Source organism: Rutidosis leptorrhynchoides, chromosome 1 (assembly GCF_046630445.1).
Source record: "Rutidosis leptorrhynchoides isolate AG116_Rl617_1_P2 chromosome 1, CSIRO_AGI_Rlap_v1, whole genome shotgun sequence".
NCBI classification, from domain to species: domain Eukaryota; kingdom Viridiplantae; phylum Streptophyta; class Magnoliopsida; order Asterales; family Asteraceae; genus Rutidosis; species Rutidosis leptorrhynchoides.
The window spans coordinates 108,385,708-108,407,548 of NC_092333.1; the positions used below are offsets into that span (position 1 = coordinate 108,385,708).

The window sequence follows — 21,841 nt, forward strand, 5'->3', positions numbered from 1 at the left end:
TATCTCCCACACATTTATCACATCATTGACAACCTTATCATGTCACTATTATCACTACAAGTCTTCTTAACTATGATTATGATTTTTAAAAAAACAAAATATCTTATTATATATGTTATCTCAAGAAGATACATTTTGATTTTTGAGCGACTACATTAGTGACATTCACACACTGCCTCCTCCTTAAAACAGCAAATACAGAGGAACTCAACAACACAATGACATCATCACCATCCAAACAAAAAAATGATCAACAGTCATTCAATTGGTGGAAGTCTATTAATCCAGAATCTAAATCTGCAGAAGACCAATCATCCTCAATAAAAGTAAAAAAAGAAATGGAAAGATTATGCATGATTAGTGAACATGGAGCTGATGAACTTAAACATAAGCTCATGGTCTACAAATCAGGTGATTTTTGGCTTCCTATTGGTGGAATTATTGATAAGGAAGATATGGATATACCACAAGTGATTACTGTTTTATTAGTTGGATTAATTGGTTCTGGTAAAAGTTCACTTGTTAATCTTATGTATAGTGTTCTTGGCAGATCTGGACTCATCCCCTTCTCTCAAACTTCAAGTATGCTCTTAATTCTTCTTTTATGTTTATATAATTTTGTATATTGTTTGTTTTTGTTTGTGACTAACAATGGATATTGTTTAAAATCCAAAAATTTAGTCATTATGTTGATTTTCTGATGATAATTTTTTGAGAGGGTTAAATTTAACTAACTGTATTTGGTTTATTAGCAATTTTTTACCATGGTAAGCACTTGTTACTACTTAACCCATTAATTTGATTAATTTTATTGATAACTTTTGGGAAATATGTTGAATTGGTGCTTTAATGAACTATGCCTTTTAATGGCTTGTTTTTATGTTTTACAAAGTTTAGTCACTTGCTATAATTGTACTACGAACCATGCATGTTAAATAAACAAAGTATAAGCACTTAACCTTTTGTTTTAATCAATAGAAATTAAAAATTTGATTTATTTATTTATAGTTTTATTGTGTTCTTTTCATTCCAAAATATATACTCTGTATAAATATAAATATACTCTATATATATATAAGAAAATAACAGTTAATGTACTTTTTTCAGTTTTAGTCGTTACTTTTTAGTTATCAATTTTACTTTACATTCATATATTAAAAGTACAAGATAACTTTATCTAGTTATTTTTATCTTTCAGGGTTGGATCAATCATGCATATTGCATAATTAAACCTTCTTTTTGAAAATTGTTTGTAGATGAATCATCTAATTATTCGACATTGGTTCTTGAAGAACATAACGTATTACGATCAACACGAAATGGTTTCTGCATTTACGATTCAAGAGGATTAGATTTTGATCAAATGGAAGAAGGTTTAGAGGAGGTGAAAGGGTGGATGACGGACGGAGTCCGCCATAATCAACCGTGTGGTTATGGTGGAGATGAGGTTGACAAGAGGTTAAAATGGTGGTCCGATGGATTTGTAAAGCGAAAAGTCAACTATGTGATGGTGGTGGTCAACCTGACCGACGTTCACAAGGCGTTTTATTGTGGTGGGGATTTTAAGCCACTTGTAGCCATTAAATCGCTCTTTCGTTGTCCATCATTAAGGACCTCAAGTAAGTACAACTAGCCATGCATTATTAGTTTCATGTATTATCGATATCCAACTAATGTATAATATATATCTATATCTATATCTATCTCTAAAAGATTTTTTTTAGAAATGGTTATAATACAGTTAAATGTTACAAAAATAGAAATGTTAAAATTTATGTTACAAAAATAGTAAAATCGGAGTTCGGAACTCCGACTTGTTACTTTTTGTCTGAAACCGGAGTTTGGAACTCCGGTTTGTGAAAAGAGAAATCACTTGTCACTATTTTGCAGCAGGAGTGTCTTCATATGGTGCAACCACCTCAGGAGAGAGAAAATCAAACCGGGGTTCCAAACTCCGGTTTCAGACAAAAAGTGACAAGCCGGAGTTCCGAACTCCGGTTTTACTATTTTTGTAAAATAAATTTCAACATTTCTATTCTTCTAACATTTAAATATATTATAACCATTTCCAAAAAAAAATGGAAGGGAACTTATTGACCCCATTATATTCAATTTCATATAAGGCCCTTCATTTTAAATTCATCATCACTTTAAGTCCTAAACTATAAAAAGTCGAACTTAACCTTTATTTTAACAAATTTATAGTTTATATATATACTTATCGATAAGCTAAAACAATTCAAATATTACTAACCTGGTGAACAATAGACATCTTTATTATACATTTATACTATACTAATATTCAAAATCAAATGTTATGTCTTTACAAAAGTTATGAAATTGAACATTAAAAGATTTGAAAATTTCATCTTATTAACATACACATATTTAAGGTGTGTTTAGGTGTAGCTAGTTTGAACTTATAGCTAAAGTTTATCGTTGAAGCTGGAGCTTAATTATTTTTAAAGCTTAAAGTTGGAGGTTTTTTAATAGTGTTTGTTAAAGTAATTAGAGCTTATAGTTGTAAATTGATAAAAGAGAACGACAATAATTATTATATGTGTATATAATAATAATGAAGGACTTTTAAGTAATTATGCATTTTATAATATTTACATTTTTCAATAAATAAAAACTCATGTAGAAACGATAAATTTTTTGAAAATAAAGCGTTTTCGACCCAAAGATACAATTAAGGATTCTATCTGGTTGGATTTAAACATGTGATTATCATGTGGCCTGTTTTTTTGTCATTGTTACCACGTGACCCATTTTTGGCCATTCTTTATTTGTTTTTTAAAGCATTAAATTCTTAAAAAAATTATCATTAGCATTGTTTTTTTTTTTATATAACTGGGAATCCTTATACGAGCACGTTAGCTACCCATAGCATATAAACTTCCGACACCAAGAACTCAGACGTTACCCTGATGTAAGCACCTTCTACTGTAAATTTCTAATTAGGTTCAGGGGACATTGTCAAGATATTATTATTATTATTATTATTATTATTATTATTATTATTATTTGTTTCAACTATTGTCATGATTTAGAGTGAAATCATTTATCGTATCAACATCGTTATAACCATTATTTGCAGCAACACGCAGATCCTAACCGCTCATTGCTACTATGATTCATTTTAAGGAAAAAGTTATGTCTCGGATAAAAAAATATGAATTTGTCACTTACTCCAACTCGGGTAAAAAATAATTTAATCTAGACTCAAATAGCTCAGATCGGTTAAATCGAGTTGGTCTTCAAATGACACCCGTTCCCTTCTCCGAAATCTAACTTCAAATTTTTGTTTTAAAAAAAAAAAAAAATATATATATATATATATATATATATATATATATATATATATATATATATAATAAATAAATAACAGATTCTATATAACAAATTCTTTTCCCTCAAAAAGAAAAGAATAAACGAGAATACAGGCATAACAACAAAAGACGACCAGGGTCAAGCGCGATGATAAATTCATATTCAATTATACCAAGTTCATATAGATATACACAAAAAAAAATTTAGTCGTAAGAGTACATGACCCCTACTCAGTCTTGTAAATCTCGTTATTTTTTTTAAGCCAGCCGAGTAGAGATGTCCATTTCTCGAGATTTCTCAGTCAACGGGGTCAAACTTGATCAAAACCACGATTTCCCGAATTTTTTCGCTAATTTCTCGGATTTTCTTGTCAAATCTCTGATTTACTCACTCATTTCTTGAATTTTTTTTTTTGTAAAATCTCGTGAAAATGTATACAAATATACATACATATATTTATTTATATATAGTTATCTTAAAAAACTAAAAAGTCAACGTTCGAGATCTCTCCGAGATTTTTCCGAGATGCCGAGATCTATTTAAAATTTCCAAACGAGATATCCCCGAAATCCGAGCTCTCCAACCTTGCCCCCACTCCGACTCCGGTCTCGTTCAAGTAAAACTTGTCAAAATCATTATTGAATAATTAATTTTTATGATTTATGATAAATAAAACACATTTTACCCGAATAAAAAGTACTACGTATGTTTTAGGGTTCACTTTAACTTATCTATGTTTAGAAGTGACAAGTGTTGCTTCTAGCAAGTAATAAAAATTTTGCTCATATAATTAGTTACATAATTTCGAGTGTCTAACTACGTTTCTAACTTTGTTGTCTAATGATAGACGCGGACCCGTTGGTGATCCTAACACATGGTGATATGCTACAACCCGATGAGAGGCTAAATGCTCGAATCAAAATATGTAGTTATCTTGGTATACAAGTAACAACTGGTGTATACGACATAGCATGTCTTACAGAACAAGGTATATTAGCCGAAGAATGTGATCCAGTAACATATTTTGCATTGACCGAAGCCATTTATCGAGTTCTGTTACAATCAGATCGAACACATTCTCCGAAGAAGACATATAAAGATTGGATTGTGGATTTTTTGTCGCGAGTCATGTGTTCACTTGCTTACTTCTTTGCTATGCTTTCCCGTATCTTTCAAGAGTGGGGTGATAAGAAAAAAGTGGATAAATTCGTGAAAATAGTACCTAAAAAAAAGCGTTAATATTCACTTTTCGTCTTAGCCATAGAAGTTCAATTTTAAAAGATTTTATTAAAGATGTTTCTATATATATATATATATATATATATATATATATATATATATATATATATATATATATATATATATACTTGTTAATGACCCGTGATTACACGGGTTTGATAAAAGAATTTTTTGAAAAATTGTTGCACAATATTATTGTAGCAATTAATAATAAATTGACTGTAGAATCAACTCATAGAATCAAATAAAGGGCATATGGTAAAATTGGAGAAATAATGTGCATTTTTCATTTTCTTGTGAAAGCTATACCAACTTTAAGTAAAATAATAATTAATAATAATACATCTATCAATATGAATTTATATTTATATTTGACAACATTCAACATATCATGACAACCCTATTCAACATATCGAAGTGTCTATCAAAAAGTGGAAGCCTTCAAATAATGCAACAATATAGATAGATGAGTTGATTAAAAGGGAGAACTATAATATCACACTACCATTGGTGTTGATACGACTCTTTGCAAGGCCAACGATTTTCAATTCACTTCATTATCTCCTTCCAAATACAGTATTACACCAGCAACATACATATGGTGAGTAATTGGTATACACAAGCTATTCGTAGTCGTAGCGTCACAGAAAATACATTGTCAAATAAGCATAATATAATGAGACTACTCAAAACATATGAAGTCAGCATAAATACGTAACAAATTCAAAATTACATGAAGTCAATAACCTAAACCTACCTCTTTTCACTTTAGATATATTTCACATCTGTCATAAAGTTCAACTCTTGGTACATTCACTCCTATCACCACCATTTTTTTTCCACCGAGTTGTATTTCATCTTCAGCACACACAAAAAAACAATTTTGCAATTTTGTCAATAAAAACAAACTAATGAATAGTTTATTAATATATAATTATATATAATATTTTAACTGTGGATCAGTTGAACATGATATGTTCTAGAGGCTCGTAGGTAAAGTCATAATCGACTTTAGTATCATTGATTCCTCAAAAATATATTATTAGTCATGGTATATAGAGCTTTTAATAGTTACTATCAATTAGAGAATCGAAATGATAAAATCTAATATTACCAAATCAAAATTTAATAAAAAAGATCGAACAAATACATACCCGAAATATTCAAAGATCGAAACAAACTACCTTAGACATACACACAACTTACGAAAAAGTTCACAAAGATGTATTTGCATTCTGCACATGCAGTAATATCTTTATCCTTTTAGGCTAATAAAACCAAACGTATCTACCAAATAACCAACTGTATGTACAATGGGAAATGTTTGTAAGCGGATCCACTCAAAGACATTCAGTCATTTAGTCATTTTGTTTTGATATAGATGGATGTTGGTGATGAATTCTATGTTTACATATATATACCTTGTCTTTCATTCTGATTAAAGTAAACTTGAACTTTATGTCATGGCTATTCATAGTCATAGCCTCATATCAACAGCAAATAGTCACAATACCTTCATATTTTAATAATTTAATTTCTTACCCCATGTGTTGTTGCACCAAGGTTAAGCACACCGAAGAAATGATTTTACCTCAGGCTATGAAATAAATCAAATGCAGAATTACATATACCTAGTTGTAAATCAAACAAAGAACTGATAACTGACCAGCATAAACCTTGTTAGTTGTAAGTAATAACCATCATTTTAAGAACCTGAAAGCCCATAACAGTATCATCACTATTTGCTATCTGCTAAGTGCTTAACAAATCCACTTCATTGCTTACTCCGGTACCTTCAAACAAAAAGCATAAGAATATGCACATTAGTATAGAGAAACACACCACTTCAATGCAATCAACAAAGGTGGTAAGCTAACACAAAGAAAATTCATCTTTGTCATTACATCGAGCACGTTGTGTGCATGAACATGATACATATCTTTTGACTATTTTGACAATAATATAACTTAATTTTAACACATAGAAGAACTGAAGCAGTTCAAGAAGATCGAAAAGTAAGCAATCAAAACAATCTTTCTTCATCATGTATTACTCCATGCATCTTACATGTATAGATTCCATTAATTTCTCTATCTAAAATTAAAATTAATGATCGATATCCTGTTAAAAAACTAAAATCGCAGGAAGCCACCATTATCAAACTATTAGTATCAACAACTTTATGTGAAATCATTGAAAATAAACAAAATCAAAAACAACAAAATAAATGTTCACAATAAATTCATTAGAAAGGAATAATCTACCTGGAAGAACTTTGGGGTGACCATTGACTACATCGTGAGTAAGAGCTTAAAATCAAATCAAATTCAATAGAGACGGTTGAGAGGATGATGATCAAGATTAGGGATCGAGTTATTATGTAATGTATGGATGTATTAATGCTGATGAAATAAATCCATATGGTTATACATTGATGGTAGGATGACCTAAGATAATCACGATTCAAACCCACCTACTGATTGAATCTGGAAAAAAAAAAATTATACGTGAAAAAATATCTTCAGATGTAGAATGCAACCAAAGGAAGAATGAAATAATGCAAATATTGAAAGAAAACCATTTTAGGGTTTTAATTTGTGCTTTTAGGAAGATCTTCCGGGTGGTTTTGAAGGGATGAAAATGGTAGAGAAAAGTATTATCTGCATCCTATTCCTTTCAGTTATGTAACAATTCAAATTAAAAAAAAAAAAAAAAAAAAAAGTGAAGAAGATGAAGAATTGTAAAGAAAAACTCTCAGCAAGATAAGAGTGAGAATATATGAAAATGATATGGTCTTTTGTTCAAATTTTGAATTTTTAATGCCATTGAAAAAAAGTGCCTGAGAAAATCCTGGCTAATTTTTTGGGAAGATGAAAAAGCCCGTGATATACTAATGGCGTGCAAAAGCACACTTTCAATTACTTAGATTTTCTAATTGTAAAAAAAAATAAATAATAATAAATAAATAAATTTTATTTTTAAATTTTAATTGATTACTATTAATGACATCATTAGAGTGGCTAAGATTTTTTTGATTTTATTTTTGATATTTTTTTATGCATAGTAATTGCTTATTAATGATGTCATGTCATTTGGCTTTTATAAGAATATATATATATATATATATATAATTATGTTATGTTACATAACTAGTTCTGGAGCCCCCACTTCGCGCCGGGGGCTCCATTTTGAATGCGAGTTAAAAAAAAAAGTTTTGATCTATTTTGTAAAAAAGAATTTTTTTCAACATCTAACATTGAAGGGTTGTTCCTTTTGTGAAAGTTACTTCTTTTAGCGTTCCTTTTTTTTTTAAGTTAGTTGATCTATTTTGTAAAAAAAAAAAAATTTCGACATCTTTTGGTAGCATTGAAGGGTTGTTCCTTTTATGAAAGTTGCCTCTTTTATCGTTGAGGAAGGGAAAAAAAAAGGTAGTTGATTTTTTTATAAAAAATAATATTTTTTTCAACCTCTTTTGGTAACATTAAAGGGTTGGTTCTTTTACGAAAGTTGTTTCTTTTATCGTTGGAGATTCAAAAAAAGGTGAAATGACGAAAATACTCCTGGTTACTATTGATGAATAATGCTATAGGGTTTTGTCTTTTAGATAGTATGGTAATAATGTAATGTAATATAATTTGATTATTATCTTGATCATTGTAATTAAACAGCATGTATATGTTTTGTGTTGTAAATAAATACACTACAATGTTCATCAATTGGAAATTTGTGATCCTCAAATATACATATACAAAAACTTACCAATTGCGATTATATATAGTTCGAAGAAAACATTTGAGGTGTTCAGAGTTGTGTCAACAATAGATATGATTTTTTTTTTAAACGATAAACACACACATTCATTATGTCTACAACGGGAATCAAACTCATAACTTCAAAGTTAATGAGACTCTTTAATACAGCTAGGTCAGAAGTCATTTCGTCAACAATAGAATGTTTTAAATAGATAGTAATCGGATGTCAAATGACTTATATGTGTGCATATTCTACAATCAAGATGAACCATCCTAATTGTAACGAGGATTTATATGTGCGCATATTCTTCAATCAAGATGAACCGACATAATTGTAACAACAATTGCGAGACTGACATAACTAAACATAAACATACATATTGAACTAACACTGAACCGACTCCGAACAAAATTGTTTGGATATAACATTTTTTTTAAATGGGATTCTCTCGAGTAACATGACTCATCATGTAACTTTTTATATGCAAATACAATTTAATCTCAATATAAATAAATAGAAAAGGTGAGCCATGCAAATGGAGAGAATCTTTTCCCTTTTTTCGATTCTAATAACTATCATTATATTTTATGTACATATCTTCTTCTTTTTTAACAGCTATTTCTTCATCACCCAGAAGAGACTAAACCGCCTTCGTGATCATTGCCACCCACACACGCTATGGAGAAAACCCACACGAAAATCGGGAAAGGAAACCCCCCGAGGAGATTTAAACCCGGAAAAATTGTCAAAGTTTGCCTCTCATAGGATTCGAACCCCGGATAAAGTCCTCAAAGTTCAGCTTCTCATACCATTCAATCAAAGTCTCGGTAGTTACAATTATTTTTTCTTGAAGCAGGTGTTTTTAATATAGATCTTTAGAGTACGGGGTGTAGTAATAGTGTATTTTAGTGTCTTGTTTAAAGTCTTAAATAAACACTAAAATTGTATTGCTGAGAAAATGCTGAAAAATATCATTAGTTGTCTATTTCAGTGTCCATTATTTAATTTCTAAAATATTATTACTTATCAATGATTTAAAATTAATTATTAATTTTTGATATTAATTCGCTTATGTCGCGGGTTATAATTAGTACTCCATCCGTCTCAAAATAAGTGTCATGTTTGACTTTTCAAGGTCAATCTAGTGATATTTTGACTTTAAATATTTTTATTTGTGTTATATAATAATTGACGAAAATTATATGAATAAATTCGATTTTAAAATGTGTTTTCATTGATATAACTTTTATCAAATATTATATAACACAAATAACATATTTAAAGTCAAAGTTTCAAAAGAAGATCACAAAAAGTCTAATATGACACTTGTTTTGGGACGGAGGAAGTAGTATTTTTATTATTGAATTAACACAATTCCTTAAAATCTTTTTGTGGCTTAAATGGAAAATCCAACAGCTTTCCATGGTGTCACAATCCAACAATTTTATGGCTCAACCCACTAAGTTTATGGCCCAATATGTGAAAATCAAAGAAGGCCCAAGAACATCGTGGAAGTTCACTAGAACTTTCCCATGAGTTCTTCCATGGAATGGTATAGAATGTCCATGGAAATATCTAGATACATGAAGCTTCTAGTTCTTAGATCTTAGCCATCCATTGTATTTAATCCTAGCCATCCATTTTGTGATATGAGTAGTACAAATAGGGGTGGCCTCATTTGGTACACCACACCTCAAATCTCAAACATTCTCTCTTGTAAAGCATTCTCAAGCAATATAAGTATTTTCTTCAATTCCACTTGTTCTATAATATTTTCTCTTTTGGTTACTTGAATCGTTATAAGGTCCGAGTAAGGCTGACTTAGTAGAGACTAAGTGCCGCACGTGAGCTTATCGAGATAAGTCCGTGACATTTGGTATCAAGAGCAAGGTCGATTCAAGGAGATGGCAACCGAGACCGAGAAGAATGTGAGCGCAACAAGTGGTGTGATGGGTGATGAGACTCGTGGTCGGGTAGAGACTCGCCAAGGAGCCAAGAAGAACCGAGGTATGTCCAAAGACTTTGTCGCAAATTTGGACAAGAGGATCATGGATGTAGAGACATCCATGGACGACGTGAAAGCAAAGGTCGAAGACGTCCACCAACGTTTGGATGGTTTGGACGGGGACTTTGATGAATTGAAAGATGATTGCAAGAGTGCAATCAACGTGCTAGACGTTGACATGCGACGTGAGATCCATGACTTAAGGGGTATGCTCATGGGTAAGATTACGAAGTTGCGAGGCGAAATGGAGGGGGAGGTCTGCATTATTCACCAACGCCTCGTGGATTTACAAACCAACATGAACTCTTGTTTGAGATTCATGGCTAGTGGGGGTGGCAACACTGGATGCAATGCTCTGAAGGTGGACGTTCCCAAGCCGTCACCGTTCGTGGGGAAGCGGGAAGCCCGAGCGGTTGATGATTTTATATGGGAGATGGAACAATACTTGGAGGGAGTCAACATAGTGGATGATGCAATGAAGATCAAGACGGCAACCCGTTACCTGAAGGATACCGCAGCGTTATGGTGGCGTCGTCGATATGGAGATATTGAGAAAGGTACGGTTACTATTGATACTTGGGATGATTTCCTTAATGAACTTAAGAATCAATTCTACCCCAAGAATGCTCAAAAGGATGCGATGAGTCGTCTACGTAAATTACATCATTCCGGGACGATTCGGGAGTATATTAAAGAATTCACGAACCTTAGCCTGGAGGTCCCAGATATTCCTGATGATATTCTTCTCTTCTATTTTCTCGATGGTTTGCAACCTTGGGCTAAAACGGAGTTGGAGAGACGAGGAGTCCAAGACCTTGCCACCGCAATTGCTCAAGCGGAGGCATTAGTCGACCATGCTAATATGAAAGATTCGTTCAAGTCAAAAGATAAAAGGGTGAGCCATGAGAAAGGTGGGGGAGATAAGCCCGCCCAATCAAGGAATGATAATACACGTAAGCCACCAACCGGGAATAACAAGAGCATAAAAACTTCTTACAAAAATGATGGATGTTTTATATGTGATGAACCGCATAGAGCCCGAGATTGTCCGAAGAAAGCTAGCCTTCATGCTATGGAAGCTCAAAAGGCGGGTTGTTAGGATGAGGAGCGGTGCATAGGATCAATGCATATCCTCAATGCAATCAAGGCCAAGACGGAGATACCCAAGGTAGTGGCTAAAGGACTCCAATTTGTAGATATTAACATTTGTGGAGATCGGGTACGAGCTTTGGTGGATACGGGATCAGCTCATAACTTTATCTCCACCGATGAAGCCAAAAGGCTAGGACTTAAGGAAACAAAAGAGAGTGGCATGATGAAGACGGTGAACACGAGTGCCAGACCGATTAGTGGGGTGGCTAAAGACGTATATGTGAAGATTGGAGAATGAGAAGGAATGATTGATCTCTCAGTCGTGCCTATGGATGACTTCAAGTTGGTACTTGGGATGGAGTTCCTAGATAAGGTACGCGGTTTCCCTATGCCGTTTTCTAATTCAATGTGTATCTTGGATGGTGAGAAGACTTGTATGGTGTCAACCGAACGTGGAAGCAAGAGTGCATCCAAGTCACTTTCGGCCATGCAATTCAAGAAGGGGTACAACAAGAATGAGACATGCTATTTAGCGGTAGCAAAGCAAGAGACGGTTGAAGATAAGGGAAAACTAGAGGTACCCAAGGAAATTGAGAAGGTCCTTGATGAGTTCAAAGATGTCATGCCCAAGGAGTTACCAAAGAAGTTACCACCTAGAAGGGAGGTTGACCATGCGATCGAGTTGGAGTCGGGATCAAAACCACATTTCAAAGCCCCATACCGAATGCCACCACCTGAGTTAGAGGAGTTGCGAAGACAACTCAAGGAGTTGCTGGATGCGGGATACATCCGACCGTCAAAATCCCCGTATGGTGCTCCGGTGCTATTTCAAAGAAAGAAGGATGGGTCCTTGAGGATGTGTATAGATTACTGGGCACTCAACAAGGTAACTGTGACGATCGTTCCAAATCTATATGGATGAACACGTCATTCATCGATTTCATTGCGAGGTATTTGACCTCTATATGATACTTTTTCTAAACATTGCATTCTTTTGAAAAGGCACACCATAAATGAATATTTAAATCAAAGATTTTCGACATCTGATGATTTCTACATATAGACAATCACCGTAAATAATAGTTTACAATAGTAATTCCGTTGACAATGCAGTCAAAATAAGATACATGGTGATGATTTAGTGAATGCAACGTTTCCTTGAAAAATATGCCCTGTATGACTCCATGCACATAGCTTGTCTAACATATAAGCAAACAGCAGAAGACTTCTAGGGAACCTGAGAATAAACATGCTAACAAGTGTCAACACAAAGGTTGGTGAGTTCATAGTTTATATGTTTCGCATAATCTGTATATAAAGATGGATCACAAGATTTCAGTTGTTTCATCCAGAAACGTTTATCAAAATATTCTACGAAATTGAGCACCCTGGTAACTAAACTTAACGTATATATATTTTGTACCCTTTGTATAATCATTTTAATAATACACGCAAACCAACGTGTAAGCTTCTCAAATAGCATACGTTCGTTAAAAGGCTAGTGCTCTAGCTCGGACGGGGATATCAAGCCCTATGGATCCATATATAACTACTCGCGCCCACCAGTTCTTATAACCGGCAGTTACTAGTTACCAAAGCTAAGGGATTTTCGGTTCAAACTCGGTGTAGAATTTAGTATGTACTTGTATCCATTGCGTTTAAAATAAAGTGCATGTATTCTCAGCCCAAAAATATAGATTGCAAAAGCAATTAAAAAGGGAGCAAATGAAACTCACGCATATAAATATTGTAAAACAGTTAATAAAGCATTTGCATGTATTCTCAGCCCAAAAACGTAAAGAGTAAAAGGGATTCAAATGAAACTCACGCATATAAATATTGTAAAACAGTTAATAAAGCATTTGCATGTATTCTCAGCCCAAAAATGTAAAAGGGTAAAAAGGGCAAATGAAACTCACCTTAGCAGCACATAAGGTCATTTACCAAAAAGTGACCGAAACTCGGAATGCAAAATTAACCGTAGATCTCAACGTATCAATATTGTGATTCAATATTGTAGGAAAGTATGTAGACGCAACGGAGATGATAAATACTAGTTTGACTCACGAGCAAAACACTTGAACAATACTCAAAACCTCCTTAGTAATAACCCATAGTTTTCTTAGCTCTATCCCGCTTGAAAACCCATTTTGAAAGTGACACCCTCATGACCTCGTCGTAGTATTTTAAGTGATATAATTAGTAATAATAATAATACTACTAATAATAATAATAAAATAAATAATAATAATAATCTTAATAATAATAATATTAATATTAATAATATTAATAATATTAATATAAATAATAAATAATAATAATATTAGAGGGAGTAGTATATGTGAAATTTAAACTCGAGTAGAAACTGGCCTTTTATAGGCAACTTTTTAGAATCTGATGCCCATGCGATCGCATGGGTTTTTAGTGTATTTTCCATGCGATCGCATGGCCGCCTGATCCAGCTCAAAATATTTTTATTTTCTTGTTTGTCGACATATTATTATATAATATATATAAAATATATAATTTAAATAATTAATTATATATTATATTAAATTCATGTGCATAGTTGACTTGTAATTTTCGTTCCGATGACTCGTACGTTGTCACTCGACTTATGTCCCTGTTCCGGTTTCTCGAACGCATTTTCGTACGCTTAGAAAACTTGCAATTTACGTTTTGTGACTCGTACCTTTGTCAAAATATAGTCTTAAATTATCAATAAACTATATCATTCAAAGTATATCTTAAACTTTCGAGTGTTTTGGTCATTTACTTCTATAAATCATTGTCTCGCTATTTGTTAATATATATATATAATAACAAATCATTTTATGACCAAGTTAATATATATTTTCAACATTTATAAACATGTTTTAAATATACGTCGCAAGTTATTCATATAATTAATATTCCAACTTATCATATATATTCAAATAAATATTTAAACCAATAAGTTTAATGTACGGTATCAAACAATTAATACATTGTTACATTTTCAAGTTATAGTATATATATATATGTATCTATATACATATAATTGTTCGTGAATCGTCAAGAATAACCGAAAGGTATTTGAATATATGAAAGTAGTTCAAAAATTTTGAGATTCAGTTTTACAGACTTTGCTTATCGTGTCAGAAATGTTAATCATACAAAGATTAAGTTTAAATTTGGTCAGAAATTTCCGGGTCATCACAGTACCTACCCGTTAAAGAAATTTCGTCCCGAAATTTGAGTGAGGTCGTCATGACTAACAATAAAAATGTTTTCATGATGTATATGAGTTGATAAATAGAATTTTATCACCGTTGAATTATATGGATAAAACAATCCAATTACTCAAAGCGTATGAGAGAAGTTATCGTAATAAAGTGAAATGAGGGAATAGAGATTCATCTTAACTTTTGACGTATTAATGATTGATTTTTGGAATTTAAGGAATAGAAAATCTTCATAATCTATATAAGTTTTGATTCTTCGGAATTTGCGGAAATTAGGAGTTTCTTTGATTAAATGCGTAATCTGCCTCGATTGCTATGTCTGATATTTCGCTATAAATTGACCTATTCCGTTTCATTTATTTTCACCACTCCTATAATCTTCTTTCTTATTTCATACATCCCAATAGATTGTGAAAATGCTTAATCCAGTTCTGATTCTTGATATTTTCCTGGCTATCGTATCCTTCATTCTTCTTTTTCATCTGCCACCAGAGGAATTTATTTTCTTCTACTATTACCTTGGGGTTATAGTGTTTTTCATTCTCCCGTGTCTTTATATTGCTATACGCATTGATATACACGGTTTGTAATTTCGGGGTTGTTATCCGGCTTTTTATTCTCCATTATATTTCGGAGCTTCATGCTTTTATTTTTCCTTCCCGACTTCAAGTCAAGCGAATAATGGTCCAGAATTCGTAGGTATGGAGTTTTGAATGAACATAGTTAATGTTCTAAGAAGGGAATTGTAATGGCACGATCTTCATTTATCAAATTACCAGAATATCCGAAAAAGACCGAATCATCAAGAAATATATTTTCTTGATATATTTAGAGATTATATAGAATAAAAGAGTTATGTAACATGGTTCATGATGAGGGTGGGATCTGTGAACCTTTATCACGTTCCATTAGAAACTCAGCATGACTTACTGTAATATAATCACGTTGATCAGGTGTCATTATATTATACTAACTCATGCTTCAGTTCCCAATTACTACTTCAAAAACATTTGTATTTTAAATTCGAATTTTTTAGAATCTAGAAACTAAAACAGTTTCTTTTATGATATTACACAGATAGCGTGAAGAGATAAATAATCTCGGACAATGATAGTTATGAAGATATCTTCAGAAATATCGAAGATATTTATAATGAAAGATATGATAATATCTTAGAATTTCTAATATCAACGGATGGTGAAGAAGATTTGTCTGTGAAGGTTTAGAGTCAGGAGCAAGGTATTCGTTAATATCTTCAGTAGATACTGAATCATTTGGATTCTTTGAAGGCAGGTTTAGTCTTTGTGATTTGTCCACAGCCTCCTTCATACTTTACTCAATCCGTTTTTCAATTCCAAACCTTCTCTTTTTCTCAACTTTACCACCATACTATTCTTTATCATCAAACTTTTGACTGTTAAGGTCGTTTACAGTTTTTGCTGCTTCATCAGCATTGTTCCAATTTCAGAGAACTAGTTCATAGTTTAGGGTGTTTTTCAGAAACTTCACATTCGAAGTCTGTAAGTCTAGGAGATAGACATTATATGTTTATATATAACTGTTGGCATAGAATTGCTACGAAATTCAAAATACTGATTGCTAATTCCCGGTAGTTGGTATGGCAATTATCGTTACAAGATGTGGATGAGTACATGATAGGGTTTCAATGAACAATTATAATGGTTTTTCGGAGAGACTTTACGTCACAGATTAATGAATTTGCTGGTACCTTTACTGTTAATGTGGTGCAACATGAAAGGTTCCCCAGTAACAAAAACGTATATGCCAAAATTATAAGTCTGAAAGGTCGTCATTGACTGGTTGAATGGTTGATAATACTGGATACTTTGAAAAGGAATTGCAAGGTTATTTTTGGTAAAAACAATGCTAAAGGATCTTGCATAGTTTGAAGTCAAAGTATAGTTTTGAAAGATGTAGAGATCTAAGAATGACGTCACCGGTTCAGAGTTATGACTTGGATTCTGATCCGTCAATATCAGAATATGTAATTGAATTTGTATGAAATAATTGTGTATCACTGTGAAGATAGTGAGTATACTTAATGATTTTTGAATCAAAGTTGAAGAATGTACAGTGTAACATATTAATTGCGAACTTAAATATTTCCCGGGTATTACCTACCCGTTAAAGATTTCACAATTAATACTTTGTACAAAAGAATTTTTATTCTCGTCTTTATGAAAATATATGTATGTATATTTTCTTCAGATGTAATACAGATTTAATGAGTTAATATCATGTTAAGCTCATTTGATTTTCGGCTTGACTTAGAAATGATTAATCTCTAAAACATTAGATATTACATAATCTTCGCTGAGTATTTCACTAATGAAATCAATACTTCATTATTTATTATTGTTGGTACCCCTTGGTATCTATGGTGAGTATGATGTTGATATCCGAGGTACAGATTGTGATGTTGAGGCGTGTGATGGGGATGTTGTTATTGGTGGTGGTAATGATACTGTTGGTGTTGATGATGGTGGTACTGGTTATGCTGCTGGTGTTTGTAATCCTTGCACCATATTCTCCAAAGCCACTACCCGAGCGTGAAGCTCGTTGACTTCTTCTATTATACTGGGATGATTGGTGGTTTGGACAAGTGGATGAATAAGATTTAGAATATTGGATATTACGTAGTCGTTGCGAGCTGTTCTGGAAATGAGGGTGAAAATGGTGTTACGAACGGGTTCGCCGGTAAGTGCTTCAGGTTCTTCACCAAGAGGTGAATGTGGTGGATGGAAGGGATCGCCTTCTTCTTGTCTCCAATAATTAAGTAGGCTACGAACCCATCCCCAATTCATCCAGAATAGATGATGGCTAATTGGTTGATCCATTCCGGTTACACTGTCTTCGGAATTCAGGTGAATATCCATATCGGAATAGCTGTCGGAGTTTAAGGAATTTGAACTAGATACGGGATCCATCTTGTGTAATTAGGGAGATGATTTTTGATATGAATTAGATTATAGAATTTAGATTGGTACTCTTCAATACATAATTTACATATGTATATATAATACCAAAATTCCATAAATCACGGAGGAATTTTCGGAAGATGTCAGGAAAAGTTTACAGTAACAGATACGCTAAGATATGAATTTTTGTCTATACACTATTTATGCAATAAATGCAGGAAAACGTGTCAAGACTTAATAATGATAAGCATGTAATTTCTGACAAGAAATGATAAGCAAAACTTTTAACATGCAGACACGGTCGAAGTCCAGACTTACTAATGCATCCTAACCACTATCAGTTAGACACACTCATGCAAGACCTGGTTCGCTAGGACCAACGCTCTGATACCAACTGTGACGATCGCTCCAAATCCATATGGATGAACACGTCATTCATCGATTTCATTGCGAGGTATTTGACCTCTATATGATACTTTTTCTAAACATTGCATTCTTTTGAAAAGGCACACCATAAATGAATATTTAAATCAAAGGTTTTCGACATCTGATGATTTCTACATATAGACAATCACCGTAAATAATAGTTTACAATAGTAATTCCGTTGACAATGCAGTCAAAATAAGATACATGGTGATGATTTAGTGAATGCAACGTTTCCTTGAAAAATATGCCCTGTATGACTCCATGCACATAGCTTGTCTAACATATAAGCAAACAGCAGAAGACTTCTAGGGAACCTGAGAATAAACATGCTAACAAGTGTCAACACAAAGGTTGGTGAGTTCATAGTTTATATGTTTCGCATAATCTGTATATAAAGATGGATCACAAGATTTCAGTTGTTTCATCCAGAAACGTTTATCAAAATATTCTACGAAATTGAGCACCCTGGTAACTAAACTTAACGTATATATATTTTGTACCCTTTGTATAATCATTTTAATAATACATGCAAACCAACGTGTAAGCTTCTCAAATAGCATACGTTCGTTAAAAGGCTAGTGCTCTAGCTCGGACGGGGATATCAAGCCCTATGGATCCATATATAACTACTCGCGCCCACCAGTTCTTATAACCGGCAGTTACTAGTTACCAAAGCTAAGGGATTTTCGGTTCAAACTCGGTGTAGAATTTAGTATGTACTTGTATCCATTGCGTTTAAAATAAAGTGCATGTATTCTCAGCCCAAAAATATAGATTGCAAAAGCAATTAAAAAGGGAGCAAATGAAACTCACGCATATAAATATTGTAAAACAGTTAATGAAGCATTTGCATGTATTCTCAGCCCAAAAACGTAAAGAGTAAAAGGGATTCAAATGAAACTTACGCATATAAATATTGTAAAACAGTTAATAAAGCATTTGCATGTATTCTCAGCCCAAAAATGTAAAAGGGTAAAAAGGGCAAATGAAACTCACCTTAGCAGCACATAAGGTCATTTACCAAAAAGTGACCGAAACTCGGAATGCAAAATTAATCGTAGATCTCAACGTATCAATATTGTGATTCAATATTGTAGGAAAGTATGTAGACGCAACGGAGATGATAAATACTAGTTTGACTCACGAGCAAAACACTTGAACAATACTCAAAACCTCCTTAGTAATAACCCATAGTTTTCTTAGCTCTATCCCGCTTGAAAACCCATTTTGAAAGTGACACCCTCATGACCTCGTCGTAGTATTTTAAGTGATATAATTAGTAATAATAATAATACTACTAATAATAATAATAAAATAAATAATAATAATAATCTTAATAATAATAATATTAATAATAATAATATTAATAATATTAATATAAATAATAAATAATAATAATATTAGAGGGAGTAGTATATGTGAAATTTAAACTCGAGCAGAAACTGGCCTTTTATAGGCAACTTTTTGGAATCTGATGCCCATGCGATCGCATGAGTTTTTAGTGTATTTTCCATGCTATCGCATGGCCGCCTGATCCAGCTCAAAATGTTTTTGTTTTCTTGTTTGTCGACATATTATTATATAATATATATAAAATATATAATTTAAATAATTAATTATATATTATATTAAATTCATGTGCATAGTTGACTTGTAATTTTCGTTCCGATGACTCGTACGTTGTCACTCGACTTATGTCCCGGTTCCGGTTTCTCGAACGCATTTTCGTACGCTTATAAAACTTGCAATTTACGTTTTGTGACTCGTACCTTTGTCAAAATATAGTGTTAAATTATCAATAAACTATATCATTCAAAGTATATCTTAAACTTTCGAGTGTTTTGGTCATTTACTTCTATAAATCATTGTCTCGCTATTTGTTAATATATATATATAATAACAAATCATTTTATGACCAAGTTAATATATATTTTCAACATTTATAAACACGTTTTAAATATACGTCGCAAGTTATTCATATAATTAATATTCTACTTATCATATATATTCAAATAAATATTTAAACCAATAAGTTTAATGTACGGTATCAAACAATTAATACATTGTTACATTTTCAAGTTATAGTATATATATATATATGTATATGTATCTATATACATATAATTGTTCACGAATCGTCAAGAATAACCGAAAGGTATTTGAATATATGAAAGTAGTTCAAAAATTTTGAGATTCAGTTTTACAGACTTTGCTTATCGTGTCAGAAATGTTAATCCTACAAAGATTAAGTTTAAATTTGGTCAGAAATTTCCGGGTCATCACAGTAACTATCAAGAACAAATACCCGATCCCACTTATTGCTGATTTGTTCGATCAACTTGGGAAGGTGAGATACTTCTCCAAGTTAGACTTGAGATCGGGATATTATCAAGTCCGAATTGCCGAAGGAGATGAGGCTAAGACCACATGCGTGACGAGGTATGGCGCTTATGAATTCCTAGTCATGCCCTTTGGCTTAACCAATCCCCCTGCCACATTTTGTACTTTGATGAACAAATTATTTCACCACTTCCTCGACCAGTTCGTCGTGGTGAACTTGGATGACATAGTCGTGTATATCGATACCATGGAAGATCATGTGAGGCACTTGAAGCAAGTATTCCAAGTACTAAGGGACAACGAGTTGTATGTGAAGCTAGAGAAATGTTCATTCGGATTAGAGGAGGTGGATTTTCTTGGACATCGAATTAAAAATGGGAAGTTACTCATGGACGGGGCTAAGGTCAAGGCAATTCAAGAGTGGGAGGCACCAACGAAGGTGACTGATTTACGATCTTTTCTTGGTTTAGTAAACTACTATCGTCGTTTTATCAAGGGATACTCGGCGAAAGCGGCTCCATTGACAGAATTGTTAAAGAAGAACAAAGCTTGGTTGTGGGATGAGAAATGTCAAGCAGCATTCGAAGAGTTGAAAGGAGCGGTCATGGAAGAACCGGTGTTGAGACTTCCAGATGTGACCATTCCGTTCGAGTTACACACAGACGCATCGGACTTTGCTATTGGAGGAGTTCTAATGCAAGAGGGTCACCCAATCGCGTTCGAAAGCCGAAAACTTAACGAGGCGGAAAGGAAGTACACTGTGCAGGAGAAGGAGATGACGGCAGTGGTTCATTGTTTGAGGACATGGAGGCATTATCTTTTGGGATCAAGGTTCGTGATTAAGACGGATAATGTGGCAACGAGTTATTTTCAAACTCAAAAAAAGTTGAGTCCCAAACAAGCTCGTTGGCAAGACTTCCTAGCCGAATTTGACTATGTGTTGGAGTATAAACCTGGGAAAGCCAATGTGGTAGCTGATGCCCTAAGTTGTAAGGCGGAGTTTGCAGCGATCACAAAACCACAATTCTTCCTTCAAGATCGTATAAAGGAGAGATTAGAGCATGATTCTATAGCCAAAAACCTTGTTGGATTGGCTCGAGATGGGAAAACGCGAAGGTTTTGGCTCAAGGGTGATCTATTATTCACCAAAGGAGACCGGTTATATGTGCCTAGGTGGGGTGATCTTAGACGGACAATCTTGAAGGAGTGTCATGATTCAAAGTGGGCTGGTCATCCAGGTATCAAGAGGACGCTGGCATTAGTAGAAGGCACTTATTATTGGCCAAGGATGGAAGACGACGTAGAGACGTACGTGCGGACATGCCTAATATGCCAACAAGACAAGATAGAGCAACGCCAACCAGGAGGACTATTACAGCCGCTACCTACACCGAAAGGACCATGGGAGAGTGTTTCCATGGACTTCATTACTTACTTACCCAAGTCGGAAGGGTGTGGGAGTATTATAGTCGTGGTAGACCGGTTTTCT

General features: G+C 33.3%; 1 protein-coding gene across 1 annotated transcript; it reads left to right on the forward strand.

Annotated features, from left to right (window-relative positions):
* Positions 1 to 122: 122 nt before the first annotated feature.
* LOC139863913 (uncharacterized) lies at positions 123 to 4,625 on the forward strand. Its single transcript, XM_071852516.1, has 3 exons — positions 123 to 582; positions 1,257 to 1,619; positions 4,181 to 4,625. Exons 1-3 carry the CDS (start codon positions 219 to 221, stop codon positions 4,570 to 4,572), a joined length of 1,119 nt encoding a protein of 372 aa, XP_071708617.1. The 5' UTR covers positions 123 to 218; the 3' UTR covers positions 4,573 to 4,625.
* The last annotated feature ends 17,216 nt before the right edge of the window (positions 4,626 to 21,841 follow it).